At 47.8% G+C, this 14,010-nt stretch overlaps 1 protein-coding gene across 4 annotated transcripts in view; it reads left to right on the top strand.

Moving 5' to 3' along the window:
• The window catches only part of VMP1 (vacuole membrane protein 1), a 113,405-nt gene that overhangs the window by 17,166 nt on the left and 82,229 nt on the right, over positions 1–14,010 (top strand). For all 4 annotated transcript variants that reach the window (XM_083480068.1, XM_083480071.1, XM_083480070.1 and 1 more), the window contains exons 3-5: positions 670–805; positions 1,837–1,927; positions 3,224–3,334. In XM_083480068.1, the coding sequence (XP_083336194.1) occupies positions 670–805; positions 1,837–1,927; positions 3,224–3,334 (338 nt within the window). The remainder of the gene's footprint in view (positions 1–669; positions 806–1,836; positions 1,928–3,223; positions 3,335–14,010) is intronic.

The following is a 14,010-nucleotide window of genomic DNA, read 5'->3' as shown; positions in this document are numbered from 1 at the left end:
ATGCAAATCGAGCCACAAGCCTATTTTGAAAACGCATTTGGAAAGGCTTTCAGGACCAGGCTGTGTCTACTCGGTGCTACAGGCTATGAAGTCACATAACACTTTGTGCCCAAAAAAGCTGAACACTGCAACCTGTTTTCGTTATATAAGCTGAAGAAGTGCTGCTTAGCCAGTCTTATTTTGTGCAATGCGTTCTCTTCTTGCTTTTCTATACCCACCTGCTCCCACAAACACCTCTCTCTATGGCCCATGCTATGCAGGCAGACAAGAAGCATGATCAGAGTTCAAGGGCACATTCCAGCCAGGCAAAAACATTCAAGGAGGGCTGAGAGCAAGACCATTTGGGGGTGTGCTTTTGAGAGAGTTCCAAGGGGCCAGGCAGAATGATCTGGAGGTTAGCATTTGACCCCCAAGACCTCCACTTCTCCGCCCCTGTATTAGCCCTTTTGCTTTTTGGAACAAGCAACCAGCTGAGCAACCATCTGGTGGGTGATGAATCCCCCGGGGCTGTTGATGGCCTCACATTGGGTTCATTGGGTTCATACCCAGAAGGGAAGTTCCTCGTTTCACTCGGAGGGTGAAATCTTTCACAGGGCTGACAATGCTTGCCATTTCTCATAGCTCTTCTCTCTCCCCTTTTCCTCCACCCCCCCTCCTTCCTCTTTGCAGAGCCTTCTCCGTCAAGCGAACAGAAGAAGAGAGAACGAGAAGAGCGCCTGGATATCGTCCTCTGGAAGAAGCCACTCATTACCTTGCAGTATTTTTTCCTGGAAACATTATTAAACTTGAAAGAATTGACCATAAAGTAAAGGCCTACTTCTCCTTAACTTTTTACTCTTAAACCATGTGGGTCCCAAAATCGGGTGTCTCCTCCTCTCCCAAATGGGGATGGGTCCAGTTGAAAGGCACTCACTAGCCCCCACTCCCAGCTCCCCTCCCCTCTGCCTTTACCTCCTTTATCAAAGCCTAGATTTTATTGTGTCCTGATTTAGTCCAAGAGGTCGGAGATTTTTTTCTCTCCCTTCCCCTGACGCTAGAATGTGGTGCACCTAATGGAATGGGGTAGGATCCAACCCATGGCGAGAAAGAACTGCACCTTTGTCATGGTACATAATTGTTGGGGGGGTGTCTCCTGCAAATTCCAAAGATCTCAGGAGCCTGTTCTGGAATATTGCTTTATAATTCTTAGGAAGAGCTTGTCTGGATCAATACAAGGCAGCTTCCTATATTCCTATGGGCTCGCTGGGGGAGGGGGGTTTATCAGGTTCAGCCGCCCAGAGTGGCTGAGGCAACTCAGTTGGATGGGTGGAGTATTAATAATAATAAAAATAATAGAATCATAGAATCATAGAGTTGGAAGAGACCACAAGGGCCATCGAGTCCAACCGCCTGCCAAGCAGGAAACACCATCAGAGCACTCTTGACATATGGTTGTCAAGCCTCTGCTTAAAGACCTCCAAAGAAGGAGACTCCACCACACTTCCTGGCAGCAAATTCCACTGTCGAACAGCTCTTACTGTCAGGAAGTTCTTCCTAATGTTTAGGTGGAATCTTCTTTCTTGTAGTTTGGATCCATTGCTCCGTGTCCGCTTCTCTGGAGCAGCAGAAAACAACCTTTGTCCCTCCTCTATGTGACATCCTTTTATATATTTGAACATGGCTATCATATCACCCCTTGACCTCCTCTTCTCCAGGCTAAACATGCCCAGCTCCCTTAATTGTTGTTGTTGTTATGGCTGAAATATGAATATGAATGGGGCAGGGAGGGAGGTACCAGTGTGTGTCAGTGTGGTCCTTCTATTCTAAGAGCAGTTTATTTATTTCCCCCCTCCCAAGATTGTGGCATCGCCGAAGGATCGTGGTGTCTATCTTACTGCTGCTGGCACTGCTTACATCCGCGTATTATATCGAAGGCGCACATCAACAGGTAACGCTACATATCAAACAGGGCCTAGCGCTTTCAGGACGTGCAGAGGGCCTGCACGCGTTCTCTCGGTAGGGCAGCAGGCTAAAAAAAGAAAGAAAAAATGCCCAAAATTGGACAATGGGCATCAGTGGAAGAGACAGTTGCTTTGTATCCTCCAAATAAGGAATTTCTTCTCTGTCTAAGTGATAGTGCTCCCAGTTAAAGCTATGGAATCTGCTCCCACCAAATTCACAATGGCTGTGTTCTACTTCTCCCGTAGGCCACTTTCTAGGAATCACGAGTAGGGAGAAGGTTGTTGTGCTCAAGTCCTGTTTGCGGGTTTTGCTTAGGCATGGCTGGCCACAGGATTCTGGACTAGGTACTTGACTGGCCTGATCCAGAAGCCAGGCTCCTGACAATAACAATAATTTTATTATTTATACCCTGCTCATCTGACTGGGTTTCCCCAGCCATTCTGGGCGGCTTCCAACACCTATGAAAACATAATAAAACGTCAGACTTTGAAAAACGTTCCATTAGGGTCTTAGATAAGTGACAGTTGCATTCTGATGATATGCATGCTGAAATTGAAACCTGTTGGGCAATTGCAATTTTTGATATAGAAATAAGTAAAATAATTGCTTCTCCTAGCACCTATGTGAGGTTCACCTCTCTGTGTGCTGGTCTTTGGCTTTTTGGTTCTTCCTCCAGATCTGGCTTTCTAGAAGCAGATGTCAGCACCTGAAGTGGGGGTTAGGGGACCTGTGGCTCTCCAGATGTTGTCAGACTGCAATCTCTATTATCCTTGACCTTTTGCCACGTTGGGAGTGATGGGAATTGGAGTCAACAATGTCTGGAGGGGCCCACAGCTTCCTTACCCCTGCCTTAAGAGGTTCTCAGCCCAGGCAGGACTCAAATTCTGCATCAGCACCAAATGGCAAAACATTGTGCACCACAGGTTTTTAAATTTGCCGCTGCCCTCCTTTTCTCTGAACTGCACAGATTTCTGTTTTATTTTTGATGTGTGCTATTGTCTCACAATAAGAGCTCCCCATCCCCTTTAAGGTATGCTCTCCCCAGGGAGACCCACCTAGCACCGACCTTTTGGCACCATGGAAATGGTTGTCTTTCTCAGGTGTTCAGGCAGCACCAGTCATACGACACATCCTTAAAACTGGTTTTATGGTCATTTTCCGAAACATCTGTGTGTTTTTATTTGCTTTTCAGTGGCATGCTGTAGAAGGATTTGATAAGCAGTGCACCTTCTTGCGAAAGTGTAACCTTTTATTCTCTTTCCCCCACCCTCTTTTCTCTTAGTATGTGCATTATTTGGAGAAGAAGCTCTTATGGTGTGCCTACTGGGTAGGCTTAGGCATTCTGTCCTCAGTGGGACTTGGAACGGGTCTTCACACCTTTCTGCTCTACTTGGTAAGCGAGAGAGAGAGAGAGAGAGAGAGAGAGAGAGAGAGAACACGTGTGACTTATGAGTGACTCCACGGGTGGGTGTAATAATAATAATAATTTATTATTTATAGCCCGCCCATCTGGCTGAGTTTCCCCAGCCGCTCTGGGTGGCTCCCAATCGAGTGTTAAAAACAATACAGCATTACAGTATTTTTCACCCTATAGGACGCACTTTTTCCCCTCCAAAAATGAAGGGGAAATGTGTGTGCGTCCTATGGGGCGAATGCAGGTTTCGCTGAAGCCTGGAGAGCAAGAGGGGTCGGTGCGCACCGACCCCTCTCGCTCTCCAGGCTTCAGGAAGCTATCCGCACCCCGGGCTTCGGGCAGCTTTCCGCAAGCCGTGGGAGCCCGGCAGGAAGTCGCGCCGGTCTCCCAACGCTTGCAGAGAGCTGCCTGCATCCCAAAGCCTGGGGCGCGCTGAGCAGCACGCCCCGGGCTTCGGGCAGATATCCGCAAGCCTGGGGAGACCGGCGCGACTTCCCGCCGGGCTCCCACGGCTTGCGGATAGCAGCCTGTTCTGGGGGCTGGGGTCAGGGGAAGCTCGGGCTTCCCCCGCCCCAGCCCCGCGCTTGGGGGGGGGATAAAAAACTAGGTGCGCTCTATGGGCTGGTGCGCCCTATGGGGCGAAAAATATGGTAAATATTAAAAACTTCCCTGAACAGGGCTGCCTACAGATGTCTTTTAAAAATGAGATAGCTGCTTATTTTCTTGACATCTGATGGCAGGGCGTTCCACAGGGCAAGCGCCACCACTGAGAAGGCCCTCTGCCTGGTTCCCTGTAACCTCAGTTCTCGTGGGAGGGAACCGCTGGAAGGCCCTTGAAGCTAGACCTCAGTGCCTGGGTTGAATGCTGGGGGTGCAGACGCTCCTTCAGGTATACAGGACGGAGGCTGTTTAGGGCTTTAAAGGTCAGCGCCAACGCTTTGAATTGTGCTCAGAAACGTACTGGGAGCCAATGCAAATCTCTCAGGACCGGTGTTATGCGGTCCCAGCGGCCACTCCCAGTGTACTCTCAGGGTTGTTTTTATCTCTATGTCAGTGGTTTTTGACCACCCTGGGGTGCCTTGAATGATGGTCAGGGGTTCTGTGAGCAACCCTGGCCTCTGTCCCTCTTTCCTTCCCTCCCTCCTCTGATGCCCTCTCACATCTCTGCCTCCCCAGGGCTTGTGAAGCTGCTTGCCTCACGTTCACCTTTGGCCAGTCCCCATTAGGCCACCAAGGCTGGGGGCATCCTCTTCCCAGGCCCCTGTGGGGTGACCTGCGGAGGCACCTGTCTTTGGGGCAGGGGAGAGCAGCTCAGAGACCAGCGGCAGCAGCCGCCCAGAGGACTCCCAAGGAGAAGGGAGAGGAGAGGAGGCTGAAGGATCACTCCACAAGGGAGGGCATTTGAAAAAGGGTGAGGAGCTGTCAGCTCTGCAGGCAAGGAGGGACATAACTCGGCTCCTGAGCCTCACAAGGGTGCCGCAGAAAGAATGTAGTTGGTCAAGGGAGCTGTGGACTCAAAAGGGTTGAAAACCTCTGCTTCATGTAATAAAAATGTAAGAATGTTACCGCACGGCCATTGGAGGATTTGTAGTGCCTCATCTTGGTGGTAGATATGGATGAAGTCAGGGCAGGATAAGGGAGCAAAAGTGAAGATTTATTACACAAAAGCAGGGCTGTGGCATGGAAGCGAGAAGAGAAGGACAGACACTGAGGGAGGGAGGGCGGCGGTTTGAAACAAAAGTTTGAGCAAAGATGCAAAAAATTGAAGGGGAAATGTCAGTTTTAAACAACAACAGAAGTTTGAGTGAAATACTAGGGAATAGTTGAGGACTCCACGTCCTTTGGAATATTTGAGAGCTCTGCACCTCTTTCACATGAGGCAGCCAAGGAATGGAATAGTAAGAGTATATTGAGAAGGGGGAGACACTGAACGGGGGAAAGTTTGAATAAAACAGGGCTGGAGAGAGAGTGAGAGGGAAAAGGTGGCCGTTTGAAACAACAGCAGAGGTTTGAATAATGCAGGGATGAAGAAACTGGCTGAGATCAAACAGGCCTCCACCTCTGTTGAACTTTTTTCTCCCCCACAGAAGGCATATTAAGTCGCATTGTGCCTATTTTGTTTTGTTTTTTACGTGTGGTTTTTATTGTTTTATATATCATGTTATTGGACTGGTGGAATGGTTTTGTTGACAGTTCTGTCAACAGCTTTGGGACCTATTTATGCTGAACAGCCGTCTTAGGAGTAAATGAAATAAATAAATTCTGCAACTACATTGCTCATCTCAGCTATCTGCCAATCTCCCATTCCCACCACCCTTCTCTCTATATAGAAGGATCTGGCAACTTCTGTTTCAGTGTATCTGAAGAAGTGTGCATGCACACGAAAGCTCATACCAAGAACTAACTTAGTTGGTCTTTAAGGTGCTACTGGAAGGAATTTTTTTATTCTGCAACTACAGTTAGGCTCATTGAAATCAACGGACCTCTTATCCATGCCTGGCTGGGCTGAGCGATGTCTGGTTTTCAACATCATGATATATCACCTTCTAAACCTCGCGATATACCAATATATCACGATGTCTAAAATAAGGCTAGAACTGTGTAGAGGTGAACAGCTTAATGTTCCGGCAACTGCTACTACTTAGGGGTCTAAAACCTACAAGATTTTATTTACCTTTAACATACTGTTATAACTGTTATTTTGTAGTACAGAGCAACAGGGGCAGCAGGAATCATGAGAGAAGCAATGACTGGCTTCACAGTTTCCCCCACAAATCTCTATTTTTTTACATAGCACACATATGTGATATATTGTGCATATATACATATATATATATATATATATATATATATGCAGGTTTTGGTGTCCTCGGGTGTCTTCCCGTGTAAAAGTTGGGGTGTCTAGGCGACGTTTCGACGTTTACACGGGAAGACACCCGAGGACACCAAAACCTGCATTCCTGTACCCGTGAAAATCTACGAAAACATATATATATATATATATATATATATATTTGCTTTCGTAGATTTTCACGGGTACAGGAATGCAGGTTTTGGTGTCTTCGGGTGTCTTCCCGTGTAAGAGTTGGGGTGTCTAGGCGACGTTTCGACGAGGTCTCACTCGTCATCTTCAGGCTGGTGCTTTCGGCTGTTCCAGTAACAAGAAGCCGAAAGCACCAGCCTGAAGATGACGAGTGAGACCTCGTCGAAACGTCGCCTAGACACCCCAACTCTTACACGGGAAGACACCCGAAGACACCAAAACCTGCATATATATATATATATATACATACACATATATAAATACATATATGTATTCATATACATATACATATACACATATATACATAAATACATTTGCAATATATTGCCATGTCAAATAATATGAAACTATTAGCACAATGTGGACTTCAATGTGGATGATGTCTTGATACATTGTCCCACCCTAATGCCAAGTGATTACAATGGGTCTTCTCCGAGTGTATCTTATATCAAGTCAACCCATTGGTCCACATAGTACATTATTGTCTGCACTGACTAGCAGTAACTCTCCAGGGTCCCAGCCCTCCTTGGAAATGCTGAGGATTATACTAGGCACCTTCTGCCTGCAGAGCGTATGGCCTGCCCCTAAGCTACGGAATCCTTATTCCGTAATAGTTGCTAGATACTACATGTGGAAGAAAATTCAGCATTCACATTGTGATTAAAGTAAAGGTCTGTCCAATACTCTGCTTATTAAGGCAAGGCAATGGCACTGGAAAAGACCCCATCAACAAGAACCTGTTCTGAACTGATCAACATGGTGTTCCAATTATACATGGCGCTAGCAGCTTTTTATTGCGATCAGGAAGTTGTTGCAGCCCGGTTAATAAGAAACCACAAGGAAGTGACTGCACAGGAGAAAACACGGTAAAAGCAACATTGCTGAAATCAAAACCTCCAACATTCCACGCTCCCTTAATTCTTCCACCTTCCTACTAGCTTTATTTTTTATGCTCTAAGAGAGACGCGGCCTTATGAATAAACTCAGGTCTGTTGCAGGCTGAGGTCCTTACAGGTCCCAAATTCTGCTTCCATGTACAGTGGTACCTCGGGTTAAGTACTTAATTCGTTCCAGAGGTCCGTTCGTAACCTGAAACTGTTCTTAACCTGAAGCACCACTTTAGCTAATGGGGCCTCCTGCTGCCGCCGCGCCGCCTGAGCACGATTTCTGTTCTTATCCTGAAGCAAAGTTCTTAACCTGAAGCACTATTTCTGGGTTAGCAGAGTCTGTAACCTGAAGCGTATGTAACCCGAGGTACCACTGTACAGGAGACAAAGTGGCTTTGTGGGCTGCTAGCTGTTCATCCCCCACCCTGAAGTTTCACGTCGCCTTTCATTCTTGCTGTTCCACTTAACAGAGATGGTTTTCTGGGATAGCTCAGTCAGTAAAGCATGAGACTCTTAATCTCAGAGTTCCAGAGTTGTGGGTTCAAGTCCTAATATGGGGGATTCCCGCATGCAAGGTGTTGGGCTAGCTGACCCTCATGGTCTCTGCCAACTCTGACTTTCAGATACAGGGATGTCCCCCCAGTTTGCAATCAAATTTCCTGCGTTTTTTCTGAACATCATCTCTTTATTTTGTATACCACCCTTCATCCGTAGATCTCGGGGCCCTTCACAGCATAAGAATACAAGTCCTTATCTACTCCCAGGAACTGAATTATCAAAATGAGGTGAAACAATAACCTCCTTTGGGGCTTCTCTTTTGGGTGGAAGTGGACTGCTAGCTTCAGACACGTAGGGGGGGGGGGATGGTTGGAAATGAAGAGTTCTGTGTTGGGCAAAAAATACCCAAACCAGCTGCTTACTGATTGTGGTTCAGTAAAACCGCTCCTCTTAGCCTGTTAGTTGCTTTCGTGGCTTTTGGTTCTGCATGGAAGAGTTCTGCCCAAACCCACCGCTTGGGGGCTCTGTGAGCACGCCAAGATTTGAAAGGGTCGTGCTTTAAAAGAAAAAAAAAACCCATATGAAGTTGGATTACAATTTCCCAACAAATTTTTGTTCTTGCTGTGTTGTTGAAAGCAGACACTAGATGGCACCGTTGTCCTGGTCATTGGTGACAAAAAAACCTCACACTTTGCTCTCGTAGTTTTGCTTTTGATTTGCTTCTTAGCCTACAAACTCCGCAAGCAACATGTTGAATCATAGAATCATGGAAGTTGATTTTCCCTGAAACGGACAACTCATGGCCTGCGAATGAGGAAGGCGAAACATGCCTCTTTCCCCTGGTATGTGGGGGGGGGGGCACTCTTCACACTTAACGGTGCTGGAAGTGCACTCTGCATGTGCTCAGGGGCACTTTCACCTTCTCTTGCTTCATGTGTTCTAGAGAGGAGGCCCAGACATTGAAAACATAAGAACAAAGGAAGCTGCCTTATACTGAACCAGACCACTGGTCCATCTAGCTCAATATTGTCCATGCAGACTTGCAGCGAGTTTCCAGGTATTCAGACAGGGTCTTCCTCGGTCCTGGGGCCTTTTGGTCCGCTCACCCACATTTCGGGTTTAATATTTCTGTGTCTTAACATGACTGGGCTAGTGTAAGGAATTACTGAGATGAACTATGAGAAATATCCCAAGTCAATAGTACTGTACAGTGGTACCTCTGGTTACATACTTAATTCATTCCGGAGGTCCATTCTTAACCTGAAACTGTTCTTAACCTGAAGCACCACTTTAGCTAATGGGGCCTCCCACTGCTGCTGAGCCACCGCCGCGCGATTTCTGTTCTCATCCTGAAGCAAAGTTCTTAATCCGAGGTACTATTTCTGGGTTAGCGGAGTCTGTAACCTGAAGCGTATGTAACCCGAGGTACCACTGTACTGAACTGCTGAATGGGATTTCATGCATCATTATAATATATAACAAGCGCTCCTGCATTTCCCTTTGCAGCCTGCTTTTGTTGGCTTGGAGCGAGAGGCTACAGCAGTCACGAAAAACCCTCCACCTTTATGCCAGCCTCCTTTGTACCACGAGCTCCTTTCGCATCACCTTCCCTGTTTGAAACGTGCGGGGGAGCCCTCCGTTTCCTGCCTGTTCCGGGTGGCTTCCGGCGTATCAAAAACCAAAAAAAGAAGCAGCTTTCTGGAGAGCATGTTTTTTAAGATGCCCATCTGCAACTGGGTGTCTTGGCTGTGACAACCAACAACACAGATTGCGCCTGCCCTAATACCACGCTGGTAAATCCCCACATCTTAGCAGCTGCAGCCCAGCGGAGTCAAACCTCGCCTTTGCCAAATTCGTGACACCCGTGCCTCCGTCACGGGCGCCATCCTCGAGTGATCGCCAGCTCCACCCCTTGGCTGCCCAACTCCCCAGCCTTGCCCAGAAACCTCTTGCGAGAGATTCTGCTGGCATTGCAATCATTTGAAATCAGAGTGCCTGGCTGAATTAATCTGTGGCTTTGCTACTTTTCCTAGAGTTCGGTCTTTTTGATGTGTTTATTTTTAGTTTTTGCTCGTGTGCAGCAGCACTGGCCGAGGGAGATAGGCTCCCGAGCCACTGCTAATTCACAACTGATATGACCGCAGAGCCATTGTGGTACCCAGATGATTTCCATGCCACCTGAAGGGGTCATGCCCCCCAAAAAAAGGAGGGCAAGGAAGAGATAAACGCCCACTGTAGCGGAAGAGCCTGTCTCTAGTGCCAGGGTGCAAGCAGAGCTGCCACTGCCTTGTTTTTAGAAATCAAAGTACTTCAGAGCTTTTATTTTAAAAAAAGGTCCATGTGCAAAGTGCTTTTCTCATCTTGCAGTCAAAAGTAGAGGTGATGAGTTTCTGATGGGGACAGGGATGTAGCTCAGTGATAAAGTGCATCTGCCTTGCAGGCCAAAAGTCCCCGGTTCAATCCTCAATGGCATCTCCATATAGGGCTGGGATTGTCCCCGGCCTGAAACCCTGGAGAGACACTGCCAGTCAGTGTAGACAGTACTGAGCTAGATGGACCAATAGCCTAACTCGGTAGAAAGCAGGTTCTTGAGCACTGGATAGGGTCCCCCGTCAAAGCGCACCGGCCCGTTTCATGCTCTGTATTCTGCCAAACTCCTTTCAGGGTTTGTGCCAATCGAGTTGCGCAATTGTTTTGCGGGCCGTTTCCTCTTTTCTCAGGAATCGGTTTTGCTTTCCTAATTCTTTGGAAGAGGAGTCAGGAGGGGTGGCAGAAAGCCCCGGAGGACACAGTGACCCTTGGGAGTGCTGCTCTTGGTTTCGAGAAACAATGTGCTTCTCTCTTCCAAGTGTCCCATCGCACCTTACTGAACCCCACCCATTCCCAACTGTAAAAAATAAAAACAAATCTCAAAGCAAAGCAGGTGCAATCCATAGCATTGCTGTTGTTGTTTTTTTAAAAATAAGGATGTGGCTTGCACCCAATACCAAAAAAATATAAAGTGTAACAAAACGTAATTCTAAAAGCTGAGGTTGTGTGTTTACCAGACATCTGCATTGAGTTGCACGTCTGTGCCTCCATCGTGGGTGTTGCCTGCGCCTCCTAAAGCATTCCTCCTGTTAATAAGGGCTAGGAGAAGAGCCAGGGCAGCGCCCCAAAATATCATGTGGAAGAGCACAACTGTGAGGGTGTAGCACCAATTCCTCCCCTCTTAAAAATAAAAATAATAGAATAAACCCCATAGTGTTCTGTCAGCTGAGTGGGAAATCGAGAGGACTTGGATTGAATTATTTTGCTAACCCATTTAACAAAATGCTTAGGAAGAGAACGTGGCTAACTCAGATCTGTCCATTTCAAAGGGTTGACTCTGGGTAAAAATTAGGTAAAGGTAAAGGGGCCCCTAACCATTAGGTCCAGTCGTGGCCGACTCTGGGGTTGCGGTGCTCATCTCGCTTTATTGGCTAAGGGAGCCGGCGAGGTCATGTGGCCAGCAGGACTAAGCCGCTTCTGGCGAGCCAGAGCAGCGCACGGAAACGCTGTTTACCTTCCCGCCGGAGTGGTACCTATTTATCTACTTGCACTTCGTGCTTTCGAACTGCTAGGTTGGCAGGAGCAGGGACTGAGCAACGGGAGCTCACCCCATCACGGGGATTCGAACCGCCGACCTTCTGATCGGCAAGCACTACAATTCTAAGCTTTAGCCCGTATTAAGCATTAGGGACACATCTTTCATTCTTGCTGTCTCTCTGTGTGTGCTTTTCCTCTCTTTTCTCAAGCAAGTTCTGCAGTGACTTAGATTTACTCTCCTGCATGCCGGATCTTGTTCTTAACTTTGCACATCTGTGTTGCAAAACTGGCTTGTGCTAATCACTGGCGTTGTCCGTTGCGGAGGTCGGGTTACCGATGAGAGGGGTTGGAGTGAGAATGGCTTGGACTGAGAGAGAGGATCCGGAACATGATTTAAAAGTCTTGAAACCTAGCCTGTTCCCCTCTCTCTCTCCCTCTCTGTCTCTCTTGGTATGTGAATTGTTTTTGCGACTTCCATCTGTCTCGTGGGCTTCCTCCGTGATTTTTCAGCCACTTCCTCTCTCTAGTTGTCGCGCTGTTCACAATAGGCTGAGGCTTCCTGGAGCGCTCCACGCTGGCATGGAAAGCTCGGAAATCACTTCCGCCCCGTCTGTGATAGTGACCTAGTGCCCGCGGGGTCTCTTGTTCCCAGAAGTGCTGGCGGCGCTTAGACAGAACCTCGGGGGGGGGGGAGGAACTCCGGGGAGGCATGAATTCAGCCAGATTTTGCTCCGGGTAGATCTCTGCAGAAGCCGAAATATTGTGCCAATTATTATTATTATTATTTTTTAATGCATGTTTGCTTTCGTCCCATAAGTCATTCTGACTTTTTACCCGAGCAATCATGCACATCTGCTTCCCGTGCATAATTTTACATACAGTGGTACCTCGGGTTACATGCGCTTCAGGTTACATACACTTCAGGGTACAGACTCTGCTAACCCAGAAATAGTACCTCGGGTTAAGAACTTTGCTTCAGAATAAGAACAGAAATTGCGCAGCGGCAGCAGCAGACCCCATTAGCTAAAGTGGTGCTTCAGGTTAAGAACAATTTCAGCTTAAGAACGGACCTCCGGAACGAATTAAGTACGTAACCAGAGGTACCACTATAGTCAGGATCCAAAGATAAGAAACATGCATAATTTCAAGGGGGAAGTAATTCTGCTGCCCAGGGGAGAAAGATGGTGTCACTATCATTAATATCACAGTTATAATTACAATTGCAAGTTATTAATAATTAGCCATAATGATCGCCAAGAGTCCCCACACCCTCAGTAGCTCTACCAGTGGCAGCCTGAGAGAGGGAACTCTCTAGGGCAGCCCCTAAATTGTGGAATTTCCTACCCATCGAGGTCCCTCTGGCACCTTCACTGGGAAGTTTCCATCGTACGATGGCAAAAGCACCTCTTTCCCCTGGTCTTTTGACACCTGAGAGAGATGTTTTTAAGACCCACCCTAGCCTCTCCACTGTCATTTCTTTTAAATCGAGTTTCATGCTGTGTGTTTAAATAGCAGCAACCTGCCCCAAGCAGCTAAGAACATCAGAAGAGGCCGGCTTGGACCGGCGGTCCACCTAATTCAGCATTCTGTTCTCACAATAGCCAACCCGGTGCCCCTAGGTGAAGCCTAGGACCCGAGCACATGAGCAACTCTCCCCACTTGGAGTTTCCAGCAACGGGCATTCAGAGGCTTACTTTCCCCAGGTAGAACATAGCCACTTGGGTTAGTAGCCATGGGCAGCTTTGTCCTCTAATTTTGAGCTGCTAATTGGCAGACGGGACGTGGGTGGCGCAGTGGGTTAAACCACGGAGCCTAGGGCTTGCCGATCAGAAGGTCGGCGGTTCAAATCCCCACAACAGGGTGAGCTCCTGGTCCCAGCTCCTGCCAACCAGTTCGAAAGCACGTCAAAGTGCAAGTAGATAAATAGGTACCACTCTGGCAGGAAGGTAAACGGAGTTTCTGTGTGTTCCTCTGGTTCACCAGAAGCGGCTTGGTCATGCTGGCCACATGACCCAGAAGCTGTACGCCAGCTCCCTCGGCCAATAAAGCGAGATGAGCGCCGCAACCCCAGAGTCGGTCACAACTGGACCTAATGGTCAGGGATCCCTTTACCTTTAATAGGCAGCCACTGAGGTTACATTGGTTCGGTGAGGCCTGCCTCTGAGAAATTTCGGCCTAGGCCTGCAGGGAGTGGGTGGGCAGTGTGACAGGATCCAATCTGCACCCCCCCCTTTCTTCACATCTCAACAGTTGTCTGTATGCGGACTCCTTGCCCATCCTATATTTAAAACGCTCGGTCACGGTCTCGCTCGGCTTTTGAGTAAGGACGGTGATGAGCAAGGGGGACGGGATGAGTCGCTGTTTGTGGTGAGGCAAGCAGGCCGATTTTCCCATGAGAAAATAGCTCTTGTTTCTCTTCATCAAAATGGAATGACACATTCTCCCCCCCCGGCCCCGAGAACTTGTACTGAAAGTTTTAAAATCCCACATTGCTGAAAGGAAACACCATATTTCAAGAATGCTTGATGGCAAGCAGAGAGGAGGGATCTTTTTTCTCCCATCGCCACCATCGCACTCGTCTCCAGCTGCTTCGCTTTTCCATCCTCTTGGTATTTGAAATCTTTTTTAGAAACTGCATAACCATTTTTGAATCCCCTGTT

Source organism: Podarcis liolepis (assembly GCF_965112155.1).
Source record: "Podarcis liolepis genome assembly, chromosome: 16".
Taxonomy (NCBI): Eukaryota; Metazoa; Chordata; class Lepidosauria; order Squamata; family Lacertidae; genus Podarcis; species Podarcis liolepis.
The sequence above is the reverse complement of the archived record's forward strand: the minus strand, read 5'-3'. Positions and strand labels throughout refer to the sequence as shown.